This window comes from Phlebotomus papatasi, chromosome 3 (assembly GCF_024763615.1).
Source record: "Phlebotomus papatasi isolate M1 chromosome 3, Ppap_2.1, whole genome shotgun sequence".
Classification (NCBI taxonomy): domain Eukaryota; kingdom Metazoa; phylum Arthropoda; class Insecta; order Diptera; family Psychodidae; genus Phlebotomus; species Phlebotomus papatasi.
Window position 1 is genome coordinate 71,723,880 of NC_077224.1, and position 26,849 is coordinate 71,750,728.

General features: G+C 35.4%; 2 protein-coding genes across 4 annotated transcripts in view; one reads left to right on the forward strand and one right to left on the reverse strand.

Annotated features, from left to right (window-relative positions):
- Positions 1-3,057, forward strand: part of LOC129805260 (dipeptidase 1-like) — a 64,569-nt gene extending 61,512 nt beyond the window's left edge. For all 3 annotated transcript variants that reach the window (XM_055853044.1, XM_055853042.1, XM_055853043.1), the window contains one exon: positions 1,932-3,057. In XM_055853044.1, the coding sequence (XP_055709019.1) occupies positions 1,932-2,297 (366 nt within the window). In that variant the 3' untranslated portion in view covers positions 2,298-3,057. The remainder of the gene's footprint in view (positions 1-1,931) is intronic.
- Positions 3,058-10,999: 7,942 nt separating this feature from the next.
- On the reverse strand, positions 11,000-13,768 carry LOC129806757 (uncharacterized). The gene has a single exon (XM_055855529.1). The coding sequence runs from the start codon at positions 13,766-13,768 to the stop codon at positions 11,000-11,002; it is 2,769 nt and encodes a 922-aa protein (XP_055711504.1).
- Positions 13,769-26,849: the final 13,081 nt, after the last annotated feature.

Genomic DNA, 26,849 nt, shown 5'->3' on the forward strand with positions numbered 1-26,849 from the left:
ATAGTAATAATAGATGTTACAATCTCCCCTTGAGAGAATACCTAACTTTCTCTGTGAAACATTGCGCCACCATTATATTATATTCACCAAATCCCGAATAAGCTAAAACCCAAATTTTGGTTTTCGGGATTTTAGCCTATTTGGAATTTTGACTTATTCAGAATTTCGAGAATTGGGAGTCTGACTTTTCGGGTTTTGATTTTCGAAATTTTGCTCCATTCGGAATTTCGGCCTATTCAAGATTTCGGTCCACTCGAGATTTTGGCCCATTCTGAATTTTGATCCATTCGGAATTTCGGCCCATTAAGGATTTCGATCCATTAAGGGTATTGGCTCAATTGCGATTTAGGCTTTTCAAGATTTTGGTCCATTCGGGATTTTGGCTTTAGGGATTTGGCCGGAACAGGCCATAATCCCCATGATATTTTACAAAATAAATAATTAGCAGTATAAACCATATTCTTTTCAAATATTAAGATATTGTGATGAGCAATATCAATCATATTATTGCACTTTCTTCATGTCAAAGTCGACAATTAATGTGCTTTTAACTCTTTCGCGTCTTTAGGGTAATGTCACAACTCGAAGAAAAAAGTTTTTTTTGGGTATTTACATTAATTGAAATCTATCTGTTCGTGCACGACGTCATAATAGAAGGATGTAAGATTCTTGGCTCATTTTCTCAAGACTCCAGTTCATTTCAATTCATGTAAATAGCCAAAAAGAAACTTTTTCCCTGGGTCATATATGACCCTAAAGACGCGAAAGAGTTAAACGAGGGTATCTTAAAAATGAACCCCACTGTGCTATGCACCGGCGAGACTTGGAAAATCTCCCCTTGAGTTTTGTGTCTGAATAAAATCTCCCAGTTAGCTGTTATAATACTCCCATTTCTGTCTCGACTAAAATAGAAAGTCTAGCAGACTTTCTATTTTATTCCGAAACGTTTCGAACTTGCTTTGAGGTACGTGGTATTTGCAATAATTTAATAAAAGTCAAAGGATTACAAAGTAAATATTAATGGTTGATGACATGTTGCCAGGAATTTAAGGAAACATCGTCAGTTGCCTTAGAATCCGAAATCGTTTTGCTAATGAAGTTGCTTTACAATAGCTAATGTTTAGTTTTCCTTTATATAATTCATGATAGCTAGACTTTTTATGAAAACTTTCATCTTACTTTAGTACTGATTGTGTCCTCTTGATAGAAATATTTCATTTTTTGGATATTTTACTCAACAGATCTTCTCCTCATGTGGGTTGTTGAACTGTTATTAAAAAATAGAGACACAATCTATTAACATCAAAATTAAATTCACTAAACAATTTCACTGTAACACTAGACATTTTTAAAGATATCCTTCATGAAAGGTGTGAAAACTCTTGAAAATATGCACTGCACGGACAGCACTTTATATTTATCAATAACAACAAACAGCTGATTGAGTTTTCGAAGAGTTATTTTTGTGCGCCAGATGCGCCAGAAGGTAGGCAATCCCCACTAAAAGAGCTCAGTGCGATAGGGGAATGTAGGCATGGTTCGCACAGAGTGAACCTTCAAACGATGCGAATTTTCTCTTTGTTTGCAAAGAGCTGACCTACTATTTCTCATCTCGTTTCATGAACTTAATAATGATCAATCTTATGGCTAAGAAATGACGAACTAGCTGTTTGCAAACAAAAAGAAAATTTGCGTTGTTTGAAGGTTCACTCTGCGCGAACCATGCCAACATTCCCCTATTTTGTGGGCCAGAAGGTAGGCAATTGTCACTGAAAGAAAGCTCAGTGCGATATTTTCCTGAGAATAGGCAAAATGACACGGTGAGAGAGCTCAGTGAGATATTTTTATTTCGAAAGAACAGTTTCGAATCAAAAGTCCCCCTATAAATTCCGCCTTAGGGTAACTTTGAAAATAACCTTCTTAATTTTTAGGTGAGCTTCTATGCTCTTCACGTGGCTTGCTCTCGCGAAGCCACTGTTCAGGACGTCATTCAGCACATCCGACATATTCGGGCAGTGGCTGGAATTCAACATGTGGGAATTGGAGCAGGATTTGATGGCATAGATGCTACGCCGATGGGTCTAGAGGACGTCTCCAAGTACCCAGAGCTCTTTGCCAGCCTTCTAGAGGATTCCGGATGGACAGAGAATGATATTGGACTGCTGGCTGGCAGAAATTTCCTACGTGTTTTCAAGTCAGTCGAAAATGTTCGGGATTACTGGAAGAGTGCCAATATTCTGCCTAATGAAAATGTCGAACCACCAAAGAAATCCCCATGTGCATATATGCCACTTTAGCGAATATCCCAGATAAAGAAAGTCACTGTGTGAATCAAAATAACAAAATGCAAATTCTCTACGAGAATGGCATAGCAAAAAATATATAAATATCAAAAAAATGTGTTTAGTGAATAAGGTTAATGGCTCTATTTTAAGCTAGGAATGGGCTTGGATAACGCTCACAGAATTATCGTAAACTAGGTTTATAATTTTTTATCCAAGGATTTGCAGTAAAAGCTCGTTACTATAAAAGCTCAAAAATATTATTTCTATCCCAAGTTCTATCCTTAATACGAGATATTTTGATTTTTTTTAAATTTTTATCCAATATTAGGAACGCTCTTATCTTTATCCAAGTTTCTAAACGTAGCTTAAATTTTTTATAAGTTAGGTTTTAATCTCTGTTCTTAAGGCGACAATCATTCTAAGGCACATGGATAATATTTGTGGATAGAGACATTTTCTTTTAAATATTTGATCAAAAATGTGAATACCAAAATCAACTAAAGCTTTATGAATTCTGAGCACGAATAGAGTCGACATAAAGTGTGAAAACTGAATATCTACCCATCCTTCAAGTGTTTCCCCCAGAGACAGCTCCCACGCCCAGGTAATTTATATGGAAGATGATGCAAAACAGAAAACTGAATAATATAAAGTGTGATAATCATCAATCAAGTGAGATGTGAAAAAAAAGAGCCACACGAGGTGTAATATGAAAATTAAGATACTGTATGAGTGTTTGAATAAATGTGTTAATTTTCTGGAAGGAAGAAAACCCCTTTCTCAAGACATCCTTTAGGCGGGGATTCTGAGAGGGAAATTAATGAAATTGCTGGTTAGGTTGTATCTCAATGAACTGCCGAGTCACTTAATCATTCTCTGTCGCGATATTGATTGTCATGATGGTAGATAATGGATAAAACTTTTAACAGAGTGTTGCAAAGTGCGTGGGAAAATCCTATTACACTTCTTTTTTCAATAACTCCATTTCAAATTTTCCACAGATGATTTATTCTGGATCACTTGAGAAATTATAGAAAAGTCTGGAGGTAAGTAATTTTGCAATTCAGCAGGAAAACAAAAAGTAAAAGCACAACAAAAGCAAAAGTGGAATATTGGCAAAGTTGAAAAAACTCAGTTAAAAAAAAACTGCAAGATTTTTCAAATCTTTGAGGATGCTAAGAAATAGGAGAGTCAATTACTTAACAATTACCGTTTTTAAATTTACTTAATTTTTCACTTACTTTTAATTTTTACTTGTATTTTTTTTTTACTTTCCCTCACTTACTTTCTTAGATTTGCTTATCATCACAAAACCATCTTAAAGTTGAAAATTCATTAAAAAAAAGGTATTTTAAAAAATTATTAAGTTTTAATTTATTTTTAGAAAATTGTACCGATTTCAAGAAATGTCAAATAAACCCAAATTTGACTGAAACCTTTAAAAAAAAATAGGCCATCAAAAATGGTCGAACTTTTACCTTTAATGATTCAAGATGGAGATTAACCGGTAAAAAGTGTCTATATAGACGAAATGTTTGCGTAAACTATGTACAAAATACATCAAAAACAAAAAAAAATTGGACTAATTTTAAGAAAAATTACAAAAACATAATTTTGACGCACTTTACGGATAGAAAACGCATAAGGAGAAGGAGAACAAGAGAGAGAGGTAAGTCTCGAGCTAAAGTCACTTCAGGAAGAGGCCATGGAAGACTGAAAGTCAATATCTCTTATCGTTTGAATTTTATATGGGTCAGAAGATTGAAAAAACGCTAAAAACCGGATTTTCAAAATGCCGTAGATGAAGTAGATGCGAGTAACTTTGTACTCCGTGGGAGAATTTGCACCCCTGCTTTTTGCAATTATTTTTAATCCTAGGATTTAAGGATGATCCAGTGACCATAAGACATTTAAGGACGGTCTAAAAATCATCGTTAAGTGGTAGAATTAACAAGAAGCTTACGAAAAGTCAGGGCGCAAAGTTAACCTTATCTACGGTAAGTCTATTGCGAATATTTTACCGATTGTTATTATTAGTCAAATTTTAAATTTTAAGACCTTTCAAAAAAATTCAAATTTTACCAAATCGGTTGAGATTTTTTCGGTGAAAGGTATCTACTAACGACTAATGTTCGTCTGTACTATCTCCAAAACATTGTAGGGGGGGAGGTATCTTTGAAAGTGGGGCATCTTTGAAATTGGGATTTTTCACCTAGCTTTAAATAAAATTGAGCCTTATCGTGATATGATTTAGGTGCACAAACAGATTGAGAAGCTAAATTGCATTATAATATGGCTCACTTCCACTTAAACATAGGAGAAAAATCCCAATTTCAAAGGTGCCCCACTTTCAAAGGTGCCCCACTTCCCCCTAAGGGATTAAAGATAGTTCGCAAAAGAAAGTTGATTTGTGGAGGGGGTCACTGAAACAACTAAAATTCAATATCTCTTTCCGTTTAGAAGACAGGATGGCTAAATGTTGGGATTTTGATCAGGACCTGTTATTACGTATATAGGGGAAACTGGGGCACCACCGAACATGGGATAGAATCAAACACAGATTTTTATTTCTGAACTTGTTGAACCATGACGACAATTTCTTCAGTAGGCAAGCATCCCTATAGTGTTTCTGAATTCATAGAGGTTTCGTCCTCCGAAGTCTAATTAATCAACAAAAAAAAAAAACGCAGTTTCAGTGCTACCCCGTGTTTAGTGGTGAAATATTCTTTAATTCATTTTGAAATATTTACCTAATAGTGAATTATTCTAACATTTAGGTACGATTTTTGGTAAGCGTAACTTTTACTCATTGTGCACCCGAAAAGGTATTTTATTATTTTCTAATTTGGCTTAATAAGTGTAACTTCCACAACTAATCTAGGATATAGACTTCTTAAATTTCTTTTCATTTTGGATCCTGTCTGTACATGTCAGTGTAGAGGGGAGAATGTTTTAAGAAGTATGACAATAAATGCAATAATAAATTATTACGAGCCACATGGGACTCACATACAGGGTTAAATCTTATTGTGAAAATTATACTGTTTAAACAACCTTACTTTGAAGATGAAAATACAGTCGAGTTCCTCAAATTTGAACTCCTCAAATTTGAACGACGATTGAGTTCAATATGTAAAATTTGAGGTTATGTGAAGAAAGTCTTGCGTGGAGTATGGATTAGAACCATTTTTATTTGGTCTTTTCTCAATACTATTGTATTTTAGTAACAAATTCCATTTATATCATTATAAATGCAATTGATATTTTCTCTAAAATGATTTATCTTAATTTAGGGAAAGTGAATTTCACATAAATTCCATTAAGTTTTTGAAAATATTATTCAAATTTTAGGAGTGAGAAATGTCAGCTATATCCTCCAAAAGTTCAAATTTGAGGAACTCTAATGTAATTAAGAAAGCGCTTGAGTAGTTATTTCCTTCAGAGAATACCTCAGCATATCGTCAGTTGGATCAGCAATTGTCGTAACTTCCTCATCACCTCATCAACAGCTCTTGTATAGCGTTTGTATTTCCATGTTGTTGGAAGAAGTGTTGATGAGGCGATGAGGAAGTTACGACAATTGCTGATCCAATTGACGATATATATTTACAAAAAAACTAAAGTTACGTAGGTACCTTCAGCTATCTAAATTTAGCTATCTTACTAGGGGGAGGTAGGGCTACTTTGGGCTGTGGGGCTACATTGTTATGTGCTATAATTTTTTCGCATACTTCTAATGGAAACTGGGTTTTAATACGATGTAATTTGGATAGGCAATATAATTGTGGATCTAAATAAAATAATTGTAAGAACCAGCTTCATTTAGGAATTGGCGAAAAAGTCGTATAACAATCTAGCCCCACAGCTCAAAGTAGCCCCACCTCCCCTTACTGAGCTTAAAATACTTTAATAAGGTAATATTATGCAACTAAATATTAAAATGCAGTGAATGACCTATACGTAATCATTTTCGATTAAAACAAAATCAACTAAACTAATAATTAGCTCAAGATTTTAATTAAAATATGAAATAATATTTAAACTGATAAAAGCAAAAATTAGTGCTGAATTGAATAAGTAATTTAATTTTATTGATCAGTATTTAATTAAACCTGTACATAAATTGGTGTTTCGTAACTATATATGCAAATTTAGATAAAATAAGACTGGTAATGTTATTGATCTATCATTTGCTTTCTGGCTGGAATTCCCATTTTAATATTTAAAGTGGAAAAAAAATTGATTTATAATTATTAAAATTAATGAAGTATTTAGTCATACCGTTTAATCATTTCATAGTTTAAAATTAAACCTATTTGAAAGAAAGACTTTATTTTTAATGCCTAACAATAAATATCAGTTAATGAATTAAGGCTGTATATTCATTACTTGTCATTTTTATTTATTGAGCAAAATCTGTTTCTAATTTGAGATTACAAATATTTCATAATAGAGAATTTGAAAATGGCGCTTTCATTCGAAAGCCCTGATGGGTTATCCGAAACAACATATTAAGTTTTAAAAACAAATTTGGAAACTGAAAATGCCATCAATCATACACTCTCTTTTCTTTCAATTCCTTACAGCACATAATTTAAACATTATACTTTCTTTCCTTAATAAATAAAACAATATAAATAAGTATTTTCAGACAGTTTATAGTTTAATCTAAATCTCACTTCTATTGAATTTCAGCTGCTGGAATATAGGTGATTAACCCTTTAAGGACGATTGGGTCACCGGTGACCCAAAAATAAAATGTTTTTTACGGCCTCCTGAAGATGTATTTTGCTTTAAAAAGTTAGAAAAAATGCTTTTTTCTGACCTCCAATTTTTGACCTTCTCGTCCTTAAGAGTTAATATGTAAAAATTATCAGTAATATTATAAATATCGAAACTCTAAGTAATGCATTTTCAGCACATGAAAATAGTAAAATATTGTTAGCAAAAGGACAATTTCTTAATTGAATAAAAACAATTAAGCATCGTGGTTTAAAGTCATTTCTGTTTAATTTTACGTCTTAGCATTAAATTTAATTTAATCATTAGTCAGAGCAAGTGACATTCAAATAATCTAATTTTGTCCAGAACGAAGATAGAAAAAATTTCTGCTTCCACCCAGGATAGATCTAGGGTCTGTCTATCCGTCTGTCGTCAACTATAGAGGCCAAAGTGTTGGAGATAGAGTCTTGGAACATTCTGGGGCCCCCCATGACTCGACCCTGGGATCATTAACATGCCGTCATTTCCCCACACCTCTCCCTTTTCTCACCAAGACCATGTTTTTTTGATATGTTATAAAAGCTGCATAGGCGGATATTTCGTCCTTATACGAAAATACCGTTAAATCATTCCAAATTACGGTTTTTCAAGGTCAAATGTTGAAAAAACTCTAGAAAGCGTATTTCTGAACGGAATGATATTATGTTTGCGCTCGTTGGAAAGATCTAGGAATTCTTGACAAACCTGAACCGATCCCACTCCGTTATGAACCTGTAATGAACCGATTCATAGCCGATAAGTAATTTTAATCCTAAATTCAATTGTATTGCTCCTAAGGTATTTTGGGCGATTTTTTAAGTGATTCAATCTGTTCAATAAATCGGTTGAAAACCGGTAAATGGTAAATTATGCTAAAGTACTGAAGTTAAGTCATGTGTTCGAGTATTCGGCAAAACTGGGATTGTTCATTTTACGAATTTTTATATGGGTCATAAAAACTTACGTTCCTCTTATATTTTTTTTCTTTTACGCAAACTTTTGTAAACTATGTGTGAGTTTGATTTAAAACTGAATCACTATTCAATTCCTACTACTTTTCAACTCTTAACATCCATTCTATTGATGTAGGAAAAATAGTCAATAAATGCATTTTCTCAGCTCCATCAATCGCCAAATGTCAAATATCCTAAATGCAGCCCATGGGGAAGAGAAACGATATAGTGACTTTATTTGGCAAAAGAGGAGAGGGAAAGATCGAATGGAAGATGGAAATAAAATTGTAATTGGAAATGTAATTAAAAAGAGTGTCTTCGGTGGCAAGGGAAATTTGAGTATAATTTAATTGGAGTGCAATCTATGGGAAGAAATTACATTGAAACATCAATCATGTGAAAATTGCTTTTCATTAATTTTGCATAAGCCAACAATAATTCATACAATGAGTGTCGTTGTTGAGAAATCAAGTTATTAATAATCTAGTTAATGCCTGAGTCACTTTCACGAAGCCACATTAAATTTGAAAGCACCAGATTAAAGAGGATTATGCTCTAGGAATTTCCCTTAGAACTTGTCCCCAATAGAATTTCTCTCATGGATCTAAGACCAAAGTCCTCTCCTTCAAGTCAAGTGCATTGTGATGAATATTCATTAAATTCCAGGCGAGAACTCTTCTTTTATTCTTTCCCATGAAATATTGCAGATTTGCTTTGATTAAAAAAAATAAAGAAGAACTTGCATTTAAATTGATTAGTTTCGGAGCAAGTTTTTCCATTTTAATTTCAAAAAATAATCTCCACGAACTCTTAAGATTTTTTTGGCAGAATTCGTTTATGCAATTTCAGCAATATTTCCCTCTCGGCAGACTTTTCCACGGGAAAATGCAGCTGGGGAGCTTTTTTCCCTTTATGAATAATTCAGACCACTTTCTCGGGAGTTTCTTTTAAAGTGAGCAAAGCTCTTTTTTTGCCATCCATTCCCAGGTAAAATTGAAGCACTTCGCAAGGTAATATTGCAGAATAAAACCTACAGAACCTAAATTATTAGCAAAGTAATAGATCTTTGTCGAAATTGAAGACCTAAAAAATATTTTCAGCAAATAGTTGAACCATTTTGAAAGATTACCATCTACTCCGTGAAATATAAATGCTAAAGAAACTTCATGAGCTTTCATGAAAACTTTGGAAGCTACTGTTTTAGTGTAACAAAGGTCAACAAGTCGGATGTGTGCTTAACAATTCGTAAATCTCAAACAAATGAGAAGATTACGTGCAGGTAAGCCATAAGAATTTGCAAACTACTTTATCCATAATTTTGTGTTAACGGTGTATTTAAACACTCTTGAGTACGTAACTTAAAATGATTTAGATCGCTTTCGAAAGATAAATTGCATTTGTGAACTTAAATATTAAATTTTGTCAATAAAAACCTAAATATTTAGGGGAAGGCTTTCAGGCTTCGCTCACACTCTGGCTTCAAACACTTCACATTTTTTTCCATATTCCTTTAAAGAATCTGATCAATTTTTTAAAACTAACTGACTTGCCATAGATAGGTCAAATTCACCAAAGGAATAATGAAAAATATGAAATGTACGAAACCAGAGTGTGTGCGAAGCCTGAAAGTTTGCCTTACAAAAAATTGGTATAATTTATACAATAAGTATCTGAGATAATTTTTAAATAAATAGAAAAGATTTCTATCTTCCTTATCCAAAACTCATAAATTTATCTATTATGTACGACCCTTATGCCCTAGATACGCATACGATTTAAGCCGAGAGACGGATTAACGTAATTATAATCAAAATAATGATTTGAATAAATTCATATCAGTTCCACAATAACTAAGCCGTTTCTCGGCTTAAATCGAAAGACGAATTAATCAAAAGCCGATGGAAATATAATCTGATCATTACTTTGATTATAATTACGTTAAACCGTCTTCCGCCTTAAGTCGTAAGTATGTCAAAGGCATAACGATTAAAACTCTTAGAGTGTCTTTAAAAGAAAAAAGTTTAACTTTTCTTATGTTTCCACTAGATCAAAATCGCAACCTTTCATTCCTCAATTAATTAATGATAAATATGGAATACTAAAAAACCTTTTATATTTTGAAATATCCTGTTTAAAATCTTTTGATTTTCAGTGAAATTTTCCCTCCACTCTGAAGTTTAGTGTTTTTTATACGAATAAGCTTTGAATATTTTTCTTTGAAAAACAATAAGAACCTTGAAACATATCTTTTCAAAGTCTGTATCAGTCTCTCTAACGTTACTGCATTAATTAGATATTTACCACTGTACGAGTATATTGTTAAATAAATAAATATTTTATTCGCTTTGTGATTAGTATTTAAAGCAATCTCATTGATTTTGTATTTATTCAGCATCATAGCTAATTAAAAATTAATTATTTTAATGAAAGCGAAGGTAAATGAGCTAGAAATGGAAAAGGGGTATTATCAACGTAGTGAGATTTTCCTAATTATCATGAAATGTACTAAAATACGTATATTTCAGTTATGTTAAAATTGTATTCACCCCAATTGGAACGCACTCAATCTAACTGGATTTTGTAAAAAATACAAAAAAATTCAAAAAGCTTGTTCCAAATCAGTCTTCATTTCTTTCAAACAAACTTTATTAATATTATAGATGGAACAGAACGATAGAATAGAACGATAGGAATCTGAAAATAATTAATTAATTGTTAATGGCGTGTCATTTTGTCTTTTAGCTAACCTTACATTCTGAGAATCTTCTCCTTTCCTTATCTCTTCTAGTTTCCCTGATCAATTCAATCAAATTTCTAATATCTGCAAAATTACATTAAACATCAGAAACAAATCTCAAATTTAGAAGTCATACTCTCACCTATAGATCACTTTAAATCAATAAACTTTAGAGAGCAATATAGAGCACGTTTTCACTGAATCTTCACGCCATTAAACTGAACTAAAGATTTGCCAGAAGGGCTTACAATAATCATTTGAATTTAAATTCTGTCAGTTGGCAACATCCTCCCCCTCGGTGCGGTCGCTCCGACGTTCAAAACGCATATCTTGCCAACTGGTCGCTTATAAATTCCCTTGGCTGTCTTCACAGTTGCCATTCGTATCTTCCCATCGGGTCCTGGGAAAACTTCTTCGACGATTCCCAAAGGCCAATCGTTGCGGGGAAGATTTCCATCCGCTATGAGCACAACAGAATTCTTCTCTAGCGGGGGCACTTGATCAAACCACTTTGAGCGTCGCGCAAGCTCTGGCAGGTACTCTTTGATCCATCGACGCCAAAAACAGTCTGCAAGGCGTTGTGACTTTCGCCAAGCTTTGCGCAGATCGAGATCATCATCATCAAATTCTCCAGGTCTTTGCTCAGAAGTTCTTCCAATCAGGAAGTGGTTCGGTGTCAGGGCAGTCAGGTCACTGGGGTCGAGTGATACATGTGTCAACGGTCTGTTATTGATAATAAACTCAACCTCGGCAAATATCGTCAGCAAAACTTCATCGTTCGGTGTGTGAAAGGCGAGTGTAGCTTTCATTGCTGTTTTGACGGATCTCACAAGCCTTTCCCAGCTTCCTCCCATATGAGGAGCAGCAGGTGGGTTGAAATTCCACTCAATGAATTTCAGAGCCAACGTGTCACTGATCTTCTGATGGTCCATCTTCAGTACAGCGTCCCTCATTTCATTATCAGCCCCATGAAAATTGGTACCATTGTCCGAAAACAATTCTCGTACAGGACCCCTTCGGGCAATGAATCTGCGTATGGCCATAATTGCGCTATCTGTGTTCAAGCTATGCGCAATTTCCAAATGAACAGCTCGTGTGGCCATACACGTAAACAGTACACCCCAACGTTTCTCCTGCCTTCTTCCTTTGGTTACCATGATTGGGCCAAAGAAATCGACCCCAGTGCGTGTAAATGGAAACAAGTTTCCTTCAACACGAGCAAGAGGCAGGGGAGCCATCTCTGGTGGAGCAGGTTGAACCATCGAATTGTTGCATCGTTGACAATCTTTCCAAGATGCCTTGACTGCCATACGGATACCCGGAATCCAGAATCTTTCTCGCAAATTGTTAACAATTTGCTCTCGTCCGTAGTGCATATTCCTCTCATGGGCATCTAAAATCATCAGCTTGGTAGCGGGGTGCTTTGGGTCAAGAATGACTGGAAGCTTCTCGACAGCTTCGGGACAGTTTTCCAGTCGGCTCCTCATCCTCAGAATTCCCTCGTTATCCACAAAAGGAGAAAGCTTGTAGAGGGAACTCGTTTTATCAATTGCTTGACCCTTCTGCAAACGAGAAATTTCTGGCAAGTACTTCGCTTGCATTTCCCGCCAAAGACATTTCTCAGCTTCTTTCAGATCTGTTACGGTCAGTTCGGATTTGGTTAGGTCACCCTTTGATCGAGCTTTCGAGGTGAACTCATACCAAATCTTGAAGATTTTCCTCACACGAGCTGTGGCACGCAAAAGGCGTGTCCAGGAGGAAAATCGTCTCGCATCTGGAACCAGGGGTTCGACATCATGCTCGTAATTTACATTCACGAGCTCAACCACACTCTCAGTCATGTCAATAGGTTCGGAAGGCTCTTTCTCGCGTGGCCAATTTTCCTCAGAGAGTCTCAAAAAATCTGGGCCACGGAACCATCTGGATTCTGGAGTGTAATCTCCGGGTGTCATCCTTGTCGCAAGATCGGCTACATTGTCCTTGGTAGAGACCCATTTCCAAGAACTAATGTCGGTGAGCTGCTCAATCTCACCCACCCGATGAGAAACGAACTGTTTGAATCTCCTGGATCCGTTTCGGAGCCAGCACAATACCGTCATGGAGTCTGTCCAGTGAACGATTCGGTCAAGCTTAACATTTAGAGCAGAAATCAGTGTGTGGCTCAATCTGCTATTCAACACGGCTGCCTGGAGCTCAAGCCGTGGGATCGTGACAGCCTTTAAAGGAGCAACTCGTGTGCGTGAGCTCACAAAAGAGATCACCACTCCCCCTGCATCTTCGATCCGAAGATACGCAACAGCAGCGAATGCAGAGGAACTTGCATCCCCAAACACGTGGAGTTGGACAGAAACAGCACAGCACAAGTTATTGGAATAAGATCGTGGAATACTCACAGAACTGATGAGCCTCAATTCTTTCAGGAACTTTTGCCAGTATTCCAACGCCTCATCCTTGATTTCATCATCCCATCCAATTTCTTGGCGCCAGATCATTTGGAGTATTATTTTCCCCTTGACGGTGAGCATGCCCACAAATCCAAGAGGATCGAAAATGGACATCACAAGGCGGAGAACCTCCCTCTTGGTGGGAATCTTCTGTCCACTCAACACTTCAGCAGATACTTTGTGGAAATTCAGACGAAATGTGAAAACATCCTGCTCTGAATCCCACCATAATCCTAGAACTCGATCAAGGTCACTCGAATCACTAAAGTTCTTGACTTTTTCACTTTCATTGAGATTACACAAAATTCTGGAATCACTTGCGGACCAGTTTACAACATCAAATCCCGCATCTTTATGTATCTCAATTACTTCACTTATTCTTGCACTAGCTTCATCAATCGAATTTGCACAACTGATGTAATCATCACAGTACATGTACTTTTCAATTTCTTTCACTGTATCGGGATACGTGTTGGCGAACCTTTGGGCGTTTTTATCTTTGACATGCCCAGCCAAAGTAGGCGAACACGTAGCACCGAAAGTCATCACTGATAGTTTATATTCTTCCGGAGGATCTGAACGATTCATTCCACGCCAAAGCACTCTTTGATAATTTTGATCCTCTTCGCGCACTTTCACTCTATGAAACATTTCTCTTATGTCGCCGGTAAAACCAAATTTTCCTCTGCGAAAATTCGCCAGGACTGCTGGGAGAGATTGCAAGAGGTCTGGCCCCCTTGTACAGCAAAGAGTTCATCGACACTCCCCTTGATACCGCGGCACAATCGAACACTACGCGAATTTTCTTCTTGGCGGGATGAGTCACAGCAAAGTGTGGCAAATACCACGTCTTCTCCGGCGGCACTTCACGATCACTATCACTCAATTTCACTAGATATCCCTTCCGGATGTGATCCATCATCTTCTCACAATACGAGGCAGCTAACTCGGGATCGCGATCAAGTCGTCGTTCTGTAGAACGGAGCCTTTTCAGAGCTGCTTCTCGTGATTCCGGAACTTTGGGACAAATTCCACCTTTCCAGAGCAACCCAACTTCATAGCGCCCATCGGGTGTCTGGTGGGTAGTATTTTCCATAATCTGAAGCGCCTTTTTGTCATCTCGAGAATGCACGGGCTCTTGGTGTGGGATAGTTCCAAAAGATTCCGTGGAAAAGGAATCTCTCACCAAATTGTGCAACTCATCAATCGTTTCTACCATGGCACAATTCATCTCGATTTCTCTGTTGTCTTGAGCTGACACTGTGCCCAGAATAACCCATCCAAGCCAAGTCCGTACAAGGTAGGGTGCTCTCCAAGGTCCATGGATTACCTCGCGTGAAACTATCAAAGGGGTATTATCGAGCCCAATCAATATCTCAGGATCAGCTTCACATTGGGACTCAATATCAACATCGGCGAGGTATTTCCAATCAACACTCAATTTCTGGACATCTACAGATTGGCGAGGAAATGTCAGGTCTTTCACTGTTCTCACATGGTGCATGGTGTACTCCTTGGCTCGTGGGAAGCTTCCCTTGATCTTCAGATCAACCATGCGAGAATCATCGTCAGTTTTTATATCTGGTGTAGTGCCTCTCCAGCTAAGAGGCTTCACAGGTCCCTCAAGTCCCAATTTATCAGCCAGACTCGCTCGGATCATAGTGATCGTGGATCCTTCATCAAGAAAAGCAGATGTTTTTACCATCCCTGCAGGGCCAGACACGATCACGGGCAGAATCTTCATCAGAATTCGTCCACTGGAAGTCGTAGCATGAGCTACAGTATCCGTCATATTCTCATTTCGAACGTCACTGTTCGCGGGACTTTCATCTGGTTTCTATGGAACTGTAGGATTTTCTGGGGACCTGTCCTTGTGGAGAAGGTTGTGATGCCTACTCCCACAATTGTTCATCGTACATCTCGTCTTTTTGTGGCAATTTGGGGCCATATGTTTTGATTTGAGACAAATAAAACATAACCTCCTCTCTGAAACCGCACCCCATCTGTCATCAGTAGAGAGCGCCTTGAAGTTTGCACAATCTGCTATAAAATGGCGGCCTTCGCCACAGAAAGTGCATTTTGGCTCAGTGTGCTCAGTTTTTGGCGCCTCTTCGGTGTCAGTCTCTTTTGTGGCTGCCACTAACCTCGCTTTTTTCTCGGGCTTCTTGTCGGCCTTCTTGTCTCTCTCATTTCCCCTGTCATCGCTCCCCCTGTAACATCCAATCTGAGAAAGTTTCCAAGGTGCAGTGAATCTTTGACAAGCTGTACTCAGACCACTGCACACGCATAGAGAGTGGCAACTTCATCAGGAATTCCTCCAGGAGTTGGGGATTGTCAATATAATTCCATCTCTGGAACATTTTGAGTGAGGCCACAAGATTCATCACTGAATTAGCCATGTTGATTATCGTCTCCGGTTTCTCTTCTTTCACAGCAGGAATCTCCTTTGCCTTGGCGATCAAAGACTTCACCAAGAAGTCAGGACGACCAAAGCGCCTTTCCAGAGTGTTGATAATCTTCACGACATTCTCGGGAGAGAACAGGAGAATTTGAACACACTCTCTGGCTGCTCCCTTCAGACATTTTCGCAGGCGCTGCAAGTTCTCTTCATCTGAGAAGTGGCATGTTTTTGTGGTGTTCTTGTACCAGGCAATAAACATGGGCCACTCCTCGAACTTTCCGTCAAAGTGGTATAGATCATTTCCAAGCGTTTGACGAGAAAGAAACTTATCCATCGTGCTTACTTGCTCTCTAATGACGTCATGCACCGATAGTCGGCTGCATGTGCTCTTTCCGGACGAGCTGCCGGAGTCACTATCCTGACGATTATCTCGACGGATCTTTTGGGTTTTCTTCACAATCTTCACGCCCCCGACTTGCTCCACAAACCTCGTGTACTCTGTTGCTATTGATTCAGCATCTGGAATCTCGTTGGGCTCTTGGTCAAACTTGTCCATAACCTCCCTTTGAGCATTATTGGGATGATTATGTGAGGCACCATCTTGCCTCCCAAACTGCTGCTGAGAATCTGAAGAGCCTTGGGACTTCTCAAGCAACATCTTGGTTTGTTTTTCCTTGAGTTCCAACAGGGTAATCTGCATCTTAGTACGCTCAATCTGAGTTTGTATTAGCGTCTCTTCCAAAGTCTGAGCCGTGCTTTCAAACCCAAGACGTGCCGGAGGAATGCCTTTATTGGCACGTGAACTCTTCCGGACACCATTCTGCATCTCCATAGGTTGGGAATCATCCCGATGCGAAGGACCACTTTGTTCCAAATCAGTCTTCATTTCTTTCAAACAAACTTTATTAATATTATAGATGGAACAGAACGATAGAATAGAACGATAGGAATCTGAAAATAATTAATTAATTGTTAATGGCGTGTCATTTTGTCTTTTAGCTAACCTTACATTCTGAGAATCTTCTCCTTTCCTTATCTCTTCTAGTTTCCCTGATCAATTCAATCAAATTTCTAATATCTGCAAAATTACATTAAACATCAAAAACAAATCTCAAATTTAGAAGTCATACTCTCACCTATAGATCACTTTAAATCAATAAACTTTAGAGAGCAATATAGAGCACGTTTTCACTGAATCTGCACGCCATTAAACTGAACTAAAGATTTGCCAGAAGGGCTTACAATAATCATTTGAATTTAAATTCTGTCAGTTGGCAACAAAGCTCTTATAGGAAAATCTCATAATGATGCAATTCAAAAGAAATCGAAAACAAAAGTCATATAAATTCCGCATATCGACTTGTCAGAATATAAGTCAAATAAGTCGATTTTTTGAAAAATTCGTTTTTTTCGCTTTTCGGGTACTACTTGACACCCCCACCTTCCCTGTGAATATTAACTGGAAAGTTTACTATTCATAAAGTTATAGGTGTTTTAAGTCTTAAAAATCCTATACTCAACATGTAAAATCTCAGCTGCAAATTGCTCTCCTGTAAAATTGGCCATTCGTGACTTATTCGTTTTACATTCTGAGCCATCGATATATTCAAACTCAGTGATACTTCTAGACCAGCTTACGATATGAGATTCCGCCTGTTCATCGCTGTAGCTTGTTGGTCTTGTCCCGGATGAAAAATAAGTACAGTCAAGTTCCTCAAATACGAACTCTTGGGGTTTGTAGATGACATATCGACGGCTCAGAATATAAAACGAATAAGTCGTGAATGGCCAACTTTACAGGAGAGAGATTTCAAGCTGAAATTTTACATGCTGAGTATAGGGTTTTTAACATTTGGAATCCCTATAACTTTGGGAATAATTAATATTCCGGAATACTATTCACAGGGAAGATAGAGATTGTCAAGGAGTATCCGAACGAATTTTGCAAAAAAGCAACTACTACTTATTTAACTTATATTCTGGCAAGTCGATATACTCTTACCCTAAGGCAAAAAAAAGTTCAGGAAATTTATTGTTAAATAAATAGAATTTGTTAAAAAGTTAATTATTATGATAATATTGAAGAAGCACTTTAGAAAAATCGTTCTAATTCAGACTCCACACAAAACTTTCTATATCTATAACTTTGAATTTTGCATTATTCAGTATTCAGCCGTGCGTCGCATCTGTCGTTTAAAATTCAACAAGTTCATAAGTTAAAAACTGTACTATAGTACATATTTAGAGAAATGTCATTAGTGTGCGAAAATTTATACTGCGTTTCGAATATGCAAACCTAGTTTTCGTAACAAGTAGGGAGAATTCGCTTGTCAAAAAAGTTGCTTAATAAAAAGAATTTGATAAGTGAAGCGGAAAACCTTGTAGGGTAGAGTCATCTCTTATGGACATTATACGCTTATGAATAGCTGGCAGTAGTTTTAAATTTTTGCCTAAAAAATATTGGTAAGGGCAAAAAGCCGTAATCATAATCATAATATGCTATTTTTTTTTTTATTTTTCTAAGTGTATTTTAGATACAAATTTAAAATTTCTGTGAGCTGTCCATAAATGTCCATAAACTACGATTCTCCCCTATTGCATTAATTTTATTTATTTCTTTATTTTTGTTGAGTGAGTGTCAAAAGTTTATTGCCTAATGTATGCTCGTGAAACCAGATAGAAAAAAAAATACTTTTTAAAATTTTTCTTTTTGCAAATTAGTAGTCTGTAATCCGGAGATCTTCATTATTTCAAAGAAAAAAAAACTGTGCAACAAAATTTACCTTTTTGTGAGTATCTTTGACGAGAGTGCCAAAACTTGTTAAAGGGTCATTTAAGGATCTCAAAACTGAAATCGGTTTGTCCGAATCACGTCTAGATTCTCTTTTAAATATGCATTTTTAGTTTTTCGATACGTTTTCTAAAATTCAAATATATATATATATCTCCATTCCTAATAGTCAAGTCGTAAATATATTAAACTAAAACGATGCATAATTTTATCCTCTACACCACTTCTAACATATCAAAGACCTACGATAAAATTAAAAAAAATATATAGGGTAACGGTGGTATTTCGGGACACTTTTTAGCACTTTCAAATTTCAAACAGCCTAATGACTTCTCAAATTATTTTTTTCTTTGTTGATACAAATATTTATGTTCCTTATTCTATCCAGAATAAGATTAGTACCGAAAAATGTATATTTTTTTATTTAAAATAACAAAAAACGTAAAGAAGTAAGAATGGTGTATTTCGGGACAATTGAGTATTTCGGGACAGACAAAAATCGCTATTATGCAAATAAATTTCACTGAGCCTGACTATTTACCTTTAAGTAGAAGGTTTAAACTTCACTCTTTCATAAAAATTTTGTTTAAATTTCACTTGTAAAGTGGCTTAAATCGAAAAAAAACCCAGCATTGTTTGTGTTGACATCTGCAAAATTCACTACACTGAAGTTTTTGTAAAAAATGGAATGTGATACTTACAATTCACGCGTATTTCACACTTAAAATTAAATAAAATTTCAGAAGTTCTATGTTTGTCTGATACGTAAAGAGCTTAAAATTTCATATAGAACTTAAAAATAAGAAAATAAATATTTAGAGGATTTTTTATGCGTCCAGAAATACCCATATTATGTCCCGAAAAGCACTTTGTCCAGAAATATACACGTTACCATATTTATAATAATAGTGTACACTAAACTGTGAATATTTCTGTGTTTTTTTTTTCAAACTTTTAATAATTCTTCTACTTAAATAGAAAATTATATATGCCAGCTACTATGCCTAAAAATGAGTAAATTTAATATTCTTTCATATCCTTTTGGTTTGAATTTTCTGTCTTAATTCGTTCATTCACAACAATATGTATTGAAAATAATATAGTTACTTTAAAATCTCTAAAATATAACCTTCCAGACTGATGTCTCTGTCTAACCTATTGAAAAGCACTCTCTTTTTCACTCTCACTTACACATTTCATATAAGAACAGGAAATGAAAGAAAAGAAGGAAGTTCAAAGTGGTTCATTGTCGGTTTTTAAACCTATTTAGATTTCTTAGGGTTACCAAGACCTTTCCAACAAAGTCAAATTTTCTACAATCCGTTGAGCAATATGCTCTCTACAGTCTTTTAAACCTGTAAGCTTGAAAAACCGTTACTAGTAAAGCTTCAAGGACGTTTTGGTATATGTTCGATTTTAGAACATTTCAAAAAATGAAAAAGATGGGGCAATATGAATGATTAATTATTTATTGATGGTTCTCCTTGAGTCATCTTGAAAGTTTTCAAATCGATGTAACCGTTTGACCTCTGAGTATGTCGACGGATACATAGATGGATGACATGGATGATTAAAATCGAAGGATTTATATAAGGGGAAGTGGGGTACCTTTGAATTGAGGCAGCTTTGACATTGGGGTTTTTCACCTATTTTGAAATGAAACTGGACCTTATTATAACACTGCCTTTGTTCCGAAAACAGTCGTACATTTATTCATACAAAATGTATTACTAAATACGACTGTTTTCGGAACGGAGCGAGAATAATTTAGCTCAACTAATTAATTGCGAAGCTAAATTAAATTTTGACAAAGCTCAAATCTATTAAAAAAGGAGAAAAAGCCCAATTTCACCTCAATTCCCCGCCTTCTTCTAGCAAGAGTTCGAGCAATAGTACGACCTACTTCAATCAATTGAAACTATCTCAATTGGGGTACAATGTACTCTCTATTTAAGTTTTTATTTGTAAGAGCATTGTGTCCAATTTTAACATAACTAGAACATCATTGCAGTCCATAACCTAGGGGCCAAGATACGGAAACTTTAACATTCCATTGGAACATTATGGTTTTGCTACAACTACCCCGGGCCCCCCAGGCTGCGATTTTATGAACTTGCCTCGTGATCATTAAATGCAAAAAAACCTTTCGCAGTGTTTGTACAGTGTTTAAAGGTGGAAAATTCTAAATATGTGTCCTGGAAAATCACTCAAAGAAGATATAGAAATATTTCCAAAGATATTTTGGTATCCAGACAACAATTTTTTAATAAATTGAAAGTTCTTGTAGAGGCAAATTGGAAATAAAGTATATCTCAAAATTCTAAATTAAATTTCATCATCTATGACATGCAATTTTGGAGGGAAATTTCTGAAGATGAAAGTAAATAGTTTAATAGAGAAGAAAATTTCATTTGGAAATGCATCAAAAATTCCTGAGGAAAACGTATCAGATGGAGGAAGGAGAAATTCTTCCGTCTGTGGCTGAAAAGAATTCAACCGACATAGCATTTAAATTGTGACTCCGGTGAGCTTCAATTTTGCCTCATTACATCCATACATAATCTCATTTTATAGTAATTTAGCATAATATCATACCTCCCTCTAGGCTGGTATAAGATGCTGTGAAGGGATGCCCAAGTATTATAACAAATTGCATTACTCACAATTGAATTAACTTTCCTGTCTGGATGATTTTATATATCTAACTTCCCTTACAACTTTATCCTCACCACATTTTTATATAATACCAAGACCAAAATTCATATATTGTCCCTGATATTGTGCAATTTGTCCATAGGTCGTAACAGCTTATTACGCTTTAGAATTTTAAGTTCTGATTCATGCTTTTTCATGAATTAGGAACATCAATATACAGTAGCATTAATATAAATCGCATTGATTTCATGGATTCTATTTCATCCATTTCATCCTATTGTTAATATCGTGAATAGTATAATTTGAGGTTTTCATCAAACATACCCAGTTTGAATGTTTGTGCCATTCACTGCAAACGGTTTTGTCCTGGAATACTATCAATTGAAATATTTAGTCAAAAGCTCTCACAGCTTTCCATTTCATTGAATTCCTCAAATATTTGCAAAATTTCCCTGTACCAAACAAATTAATCCGAAGTAGATAATGAAAATCCACTTTATTTCCCATAAGCATTCGAAAGAAAAATTTCCCTAACTTTCTCTTTCAAGTGAAAAAAAAAAACTGGTAGAAAATGTATCAATAGAACTTTTTAATTGGAAAAAGTGTTCCTCAAGTGTTCAACAACTCAATGTAAAGTTAAATAAATTTGTCCAAGACAACAATTTACTTTTCCACTCGCCTAACTTTTCTTACCTGTCATTGGAAACAATTTTCTCCTTGAATCTTTGTCCTTTTCCGCAAAATGGTTTGAGCAATTGGGACACATTTCCGTATGCTCCCTTTCAGCGTTGCCTTTGAAAAAGTTTCTGTGACAGGAAATGGAATGATTTGCTAATTAAGAGGCAAAAATGTGAATATGTTATAAAAGGAAACTTTTAACGAATGTGTAATTCAAAGCTGTGGATACGAAAAGAAAATGTTAAAATAATTCACAGAACGAAGAAAAAATCTTTCCGAGTTTTGAATTTAATAATTCTAACTAATCTTCGTAGAACTTGTTTATTATCCTTTGAAATTTGAAATTGTGAACTTGTATGATTAAATATATTCAAACTATAATTTTTATGGTAAACAATTTAAAAGCATTTCATACTAAATAGGAAAGATTGCTTTTCGAAAAATTCGACAAATTCATTAACTAATTATAATTTTGAACTTCCCATAAATTAAAAATCTATTTAAAAAACTTTGAGTCATTAAAAGAGAAAGAGTATTTTCCGAACATTTGTTTCAGATTTTCAATTTAAAGTCGAGTGCTAAATCCCAGTATTTACAATAATCGGAAGATTTTCAAGATATATAGGGGAAAGGTTCATAATTTTGACCAGCTTCTTATTTTGGACACTTTGAGGATAAAATTGGACACTAAAAATAAATTGATTAAAATTATGGATTTTTATTCCAATATTTGATGAATAATGAATTTTATCTAAATATTTGTTCTTTTTGAAATATTTTACACTAAGTACGTTAAATTTTAAATATGATTTGAGTTGAAAGTTCTTTGTTGAAAATTCAGTGTGAGCAATTTCTTACGAGAAATATGACAGAACTTCGTGTTTACTTCAGTCTTATTTAGCTGTGGTCAAGCGCCTGGCGAATTGGCCTTTTTATATGGAGATATTTGAAGCCTATAATTGAATTCCTAAATTGATCTCGGACTCAGCTCACAGTGCTCTAAGGAAAAAATTTATTTAAACAAAAATTTATTATATTTATCACTCCATACAGAAAGGATACTTATAATACGGAAAAACTTCTCAATTTTAAATATTTAGCATAACGATCACGAGTGCAGAAAAATTCCGATACGCATTTGTATTTGAAAGTAAGAAATTGGCTTCAACTTTGAAGGCCACTCGCCGGAGACTAGGCTGTGGTGAAGTACTACCAATGTTTCTTCGCTTTTTTGAATGATATTATTGAATATTCATTGAATATTGTGTTGATTCACGTTAATGGTGATTTGTACATTTGACCTGAAGTGAGATTTGCCTTGTGAACTAGATTTTTCGTGTTAAAAATGGGAAATTTTTTAAGACATTTACCAATGAGGTGATACTCCTTATTTTGGACAGGCGTTTTTCTCTCGAAATATCGTAAGGTTTTAGCCTTTGTGATGACCAGGTTGGACAAATGCCTAGAGAAACAAAGGAGCATCATCTCTACGAAAGAGATGTAGCGAGAAAAGCCTTGAAAGGCTCCCGGAATGCGCTAATCCGCACGTACTTGGAGTACCGAAGTCAACTCACTTTAATGAATGATATGGAAAGTTTCCGGGTTTCTTGTGACATTGTACGGTTCCCTTAAATGAACAGGAAGAGGACTTGGCAAGACTGGTTCACGAAATGAAGAACAATGGGCATCCTATTGAGGCGAACTTTATATAGCCAAGTTGTCCAAATTAATAACCAAGTTGTCCAAAATAAGAGTCAAATTCACCTCTACATATCAATTCATTTTTAAACGTATTAAAATAAATTTCAGTAGAAACAAAGACAATAAACCCTTGCCAAGTTTCTAAACAACCCTTCTGAAAAGAGAGTAACAAAAAGTCAATTAGTATTGAAAATATCGCACTTCAAACTTGGAACATTGATGCTAATAAGCAGACTGTCCAAAATTATGAGCCCTTACCCTATACAGATTGTCAACAATTTGTGTTTAAAATTAGAAAATATAAACGCGTGTTTTGAATTGAAAATTATATCTTGAAGTATGGTAAATGTCCTAATTCAAAACCATTTCCAGATGCTTTAACTTTGACAGAAGATTCAACACATTAAATTCATATTTTTCACCTTAGCGTGTTTTTCATTGAAAAACATGGTCGATCTATGAAAAATTCTATGGTTAGTTAATTAATTCTATGGTTATGAATATGAACCCCTTCCGGTTCATAACCGTTAAATAATTTTTATCCGATGTTTAATTATATTACGCTTAAGGTTATTTTGGGCAATGTTTTGAGTGATTTATGGGATTTATGAATCGGTTCAAATCGCTTGTGAACCGGCAATGAACCGATTATGAACCGATAAGTAATTTTTATCCGAAACTCAATTCTATTCATTCTGTTTTAAACTATTTTGTGGGATCTTTTAAGTGATTTACGAATCTGTTCAAATCGGTTGAGAACCAGTAAACGGTAAATCGTGCTAAAGTACTTTTGAGGTATAGCATTTAAGTCACGAGTTCGGGCACTTCACAAAGCGTGGGACGTTTCGCTACCTTTTTTTAATAACTCAAAACGATGAATAATATCCAAAATTACTTTAAGAGTGAAAAGAGTTAGCAGGTCTGCTCCGGGTGTATGGTGACATGTAAAAATGCACCAGGGACACAAATTTTCTTTTTCTGAAAAATTGAGTTATTTTCCAGCATCATGATTACCCTCCTCAACGTGCAACATGAGCGATGCAACATTTTCATTCTGTTCATGGAAAATTGAATCAAATTCTCAGTTTTCAGAATTATAGGGACTTACCCTAGTTTCCCCTAAAGATGTTAATTAGGCTAATGTAAAATTAACATTTTTTAATAGTTTATTTAGAATTATATCTAACGTAAGCTATTCATATCATGAAACATATACTATTTCAGACATTTCAGTCAAGGAGCTTCCTAGAGGAAAGTTTTCCTGCCATCGGCATCATGGTGTGAGACTATGAAAGTCCTTAACAACAGTCAAAGAACTTTGGTGACACAAACCGACAACTAATTAGATTCAACTTTGGATTCCTGGGTGTGTATTACACGTGTATGTGAAGAAGTCAAATAATTAAATAATTCTCTGAAATCATTAGATATAACCCTCATTATCACATTGTTAACTATTACCAGACAATTGTAACTTCCCCTCAAAGCACTTCCGACTTTCAACCGAAGGAACAGAAAAACTTTCAGTGGCAGGAATTGCGATGGGAAAAACCGTGGTGCTTTCCCGGAGAAAAAGACAAATACAGCTAAAAACAAACAGGAGTCACTGGGATAAATTGGCTTCCATTGAGTGTGGTTTGTTTAGTATGTTAGAATGTTTTACAAGAGGCCAAAACAAATGCTTTTAATGACTCTCGCAATCAATAATGGGTTTAACCACCAATTATACCCAGCAAGTTTGTGCAATGCGAGAAATATTTCACAGTGATCACATTAGTTTGTTCTCCTCCAGCAATCATCCCCCATATGACCCCAGCCACCCTCACAACACACATTTCAAATTATCATGTTCAAAAGTATGCTACTATATCCCGGAAGGGGTAAAAGATATTTGGAGCACGTTTATTGTGAACTCTGCCCTGGAGGGAATGTGTTTGTTAAGAGTATCAGATGGAGATTCTGATGCTAGAGAAATTTTCAAGAATAGAGAAATTTCATGAAGTAAAATATAGTGATACTAAACAACGCAATTTTGATTAATATCCTCTAACATTTGCTACATTTTCCCATAACTACAATAAATAACTACATACCAGATTGTTTTATTTAAACTATTATGAGATTTAAATTAAATTGAAATTTTTATTAAGTATTTTTGCATTTAAACATTTTATAACATTAAGCTTTGGAAAGTCTAGCATATGGTATGGAATTCGGTGCTTGTTGCAGCACCAGCTTGTACTCTAACCATAATTGCTGTGGAAGAATATCAACATTAAATGTAGTAAAAAGCATTTTAATTTAATTATGGAATTGTGAATTATCCAACATTCGATGTTCTCTGACGATAAAATTTTCATTTGCGGGAAAACTCTGGGGAATTCCGAGATGCATGAAATGCAATGGCATCACATAATGTTGCATATGAAGACATCTGGAAACCCGGAGAAAGATCTTTTCTTGGGCATTGAGTGCCTTAGAAGATCAAAATTGAATTGCGGTGGATGAATCTTGGTCCATTCAATGTGAATTGGACAGAGATTTAAATCTGTCACATTGTTGCTTCAGAAGAACTGACGTGAATTTTCAACCCATTGAGAAATTCACAATTGGAGAAAACGTGATATACACAAAGGTGAACTATTGAGTGAATTTTGAAAAGGAACTCTCTGAAGCAGTCATTTCCTTCAATGCTAGTTCTATCTATTTGTCATTTGAAATCCAACTATTCAAGTTTCCTCTCCTTTTTTTTTTGGCAGAGAAGTAGCAGATTAAGGATGAACTATTTCCGGGAACTGAATAAACACACTGAGAAAATTCTGCTGAAAGCAGCTTCATGGGAAAGTGTGACACATGGATAAAGGATACCTCTTAAGAGAATCTCAGGTTCGTGTCTCTCGAGATCTCCCAAATACTCCTTTCGATTTCCCCTTCAACTTTAAACAGTGATTTTTTTTCTTAATTTATTTTTCTTTTGCGAAACGGTTAAGGAAAATTTGTGAAATATCTTTAGTTTGTTCATGCAATCTGTAATATTCATCATGGCAACGACGATTCTCCAAACTAATATTGTGATATTTTACATATCGAACTTCTTTAGGTAATTGAAACACGTATAGTGAGAGAAAGAAAAAGAGAAATTGACCTCCAATGACCTTGACAATTCCATATTTTTTAAAATCAAACCTAAAAACTTAAACAGCTTATGAATTTAATAAATGATAGGGGCAGTCTAAATCATTTGAAAGGTCTTTGAGTCTTCAAAAAATATGAAGTGTTTGAAGCCAGATTATGTGCGAAACCTGAAAACCTTCACCTAGAATCGTTTTTTCTATGCTCTACACAGATAAAAATATTTTGTAAAATAGTTTGTGACTGTTTGTGAATTCCCACTCGGTGCTCATGTTACAAAATGCTCATAAATGGTATATCCACAAAAAGTT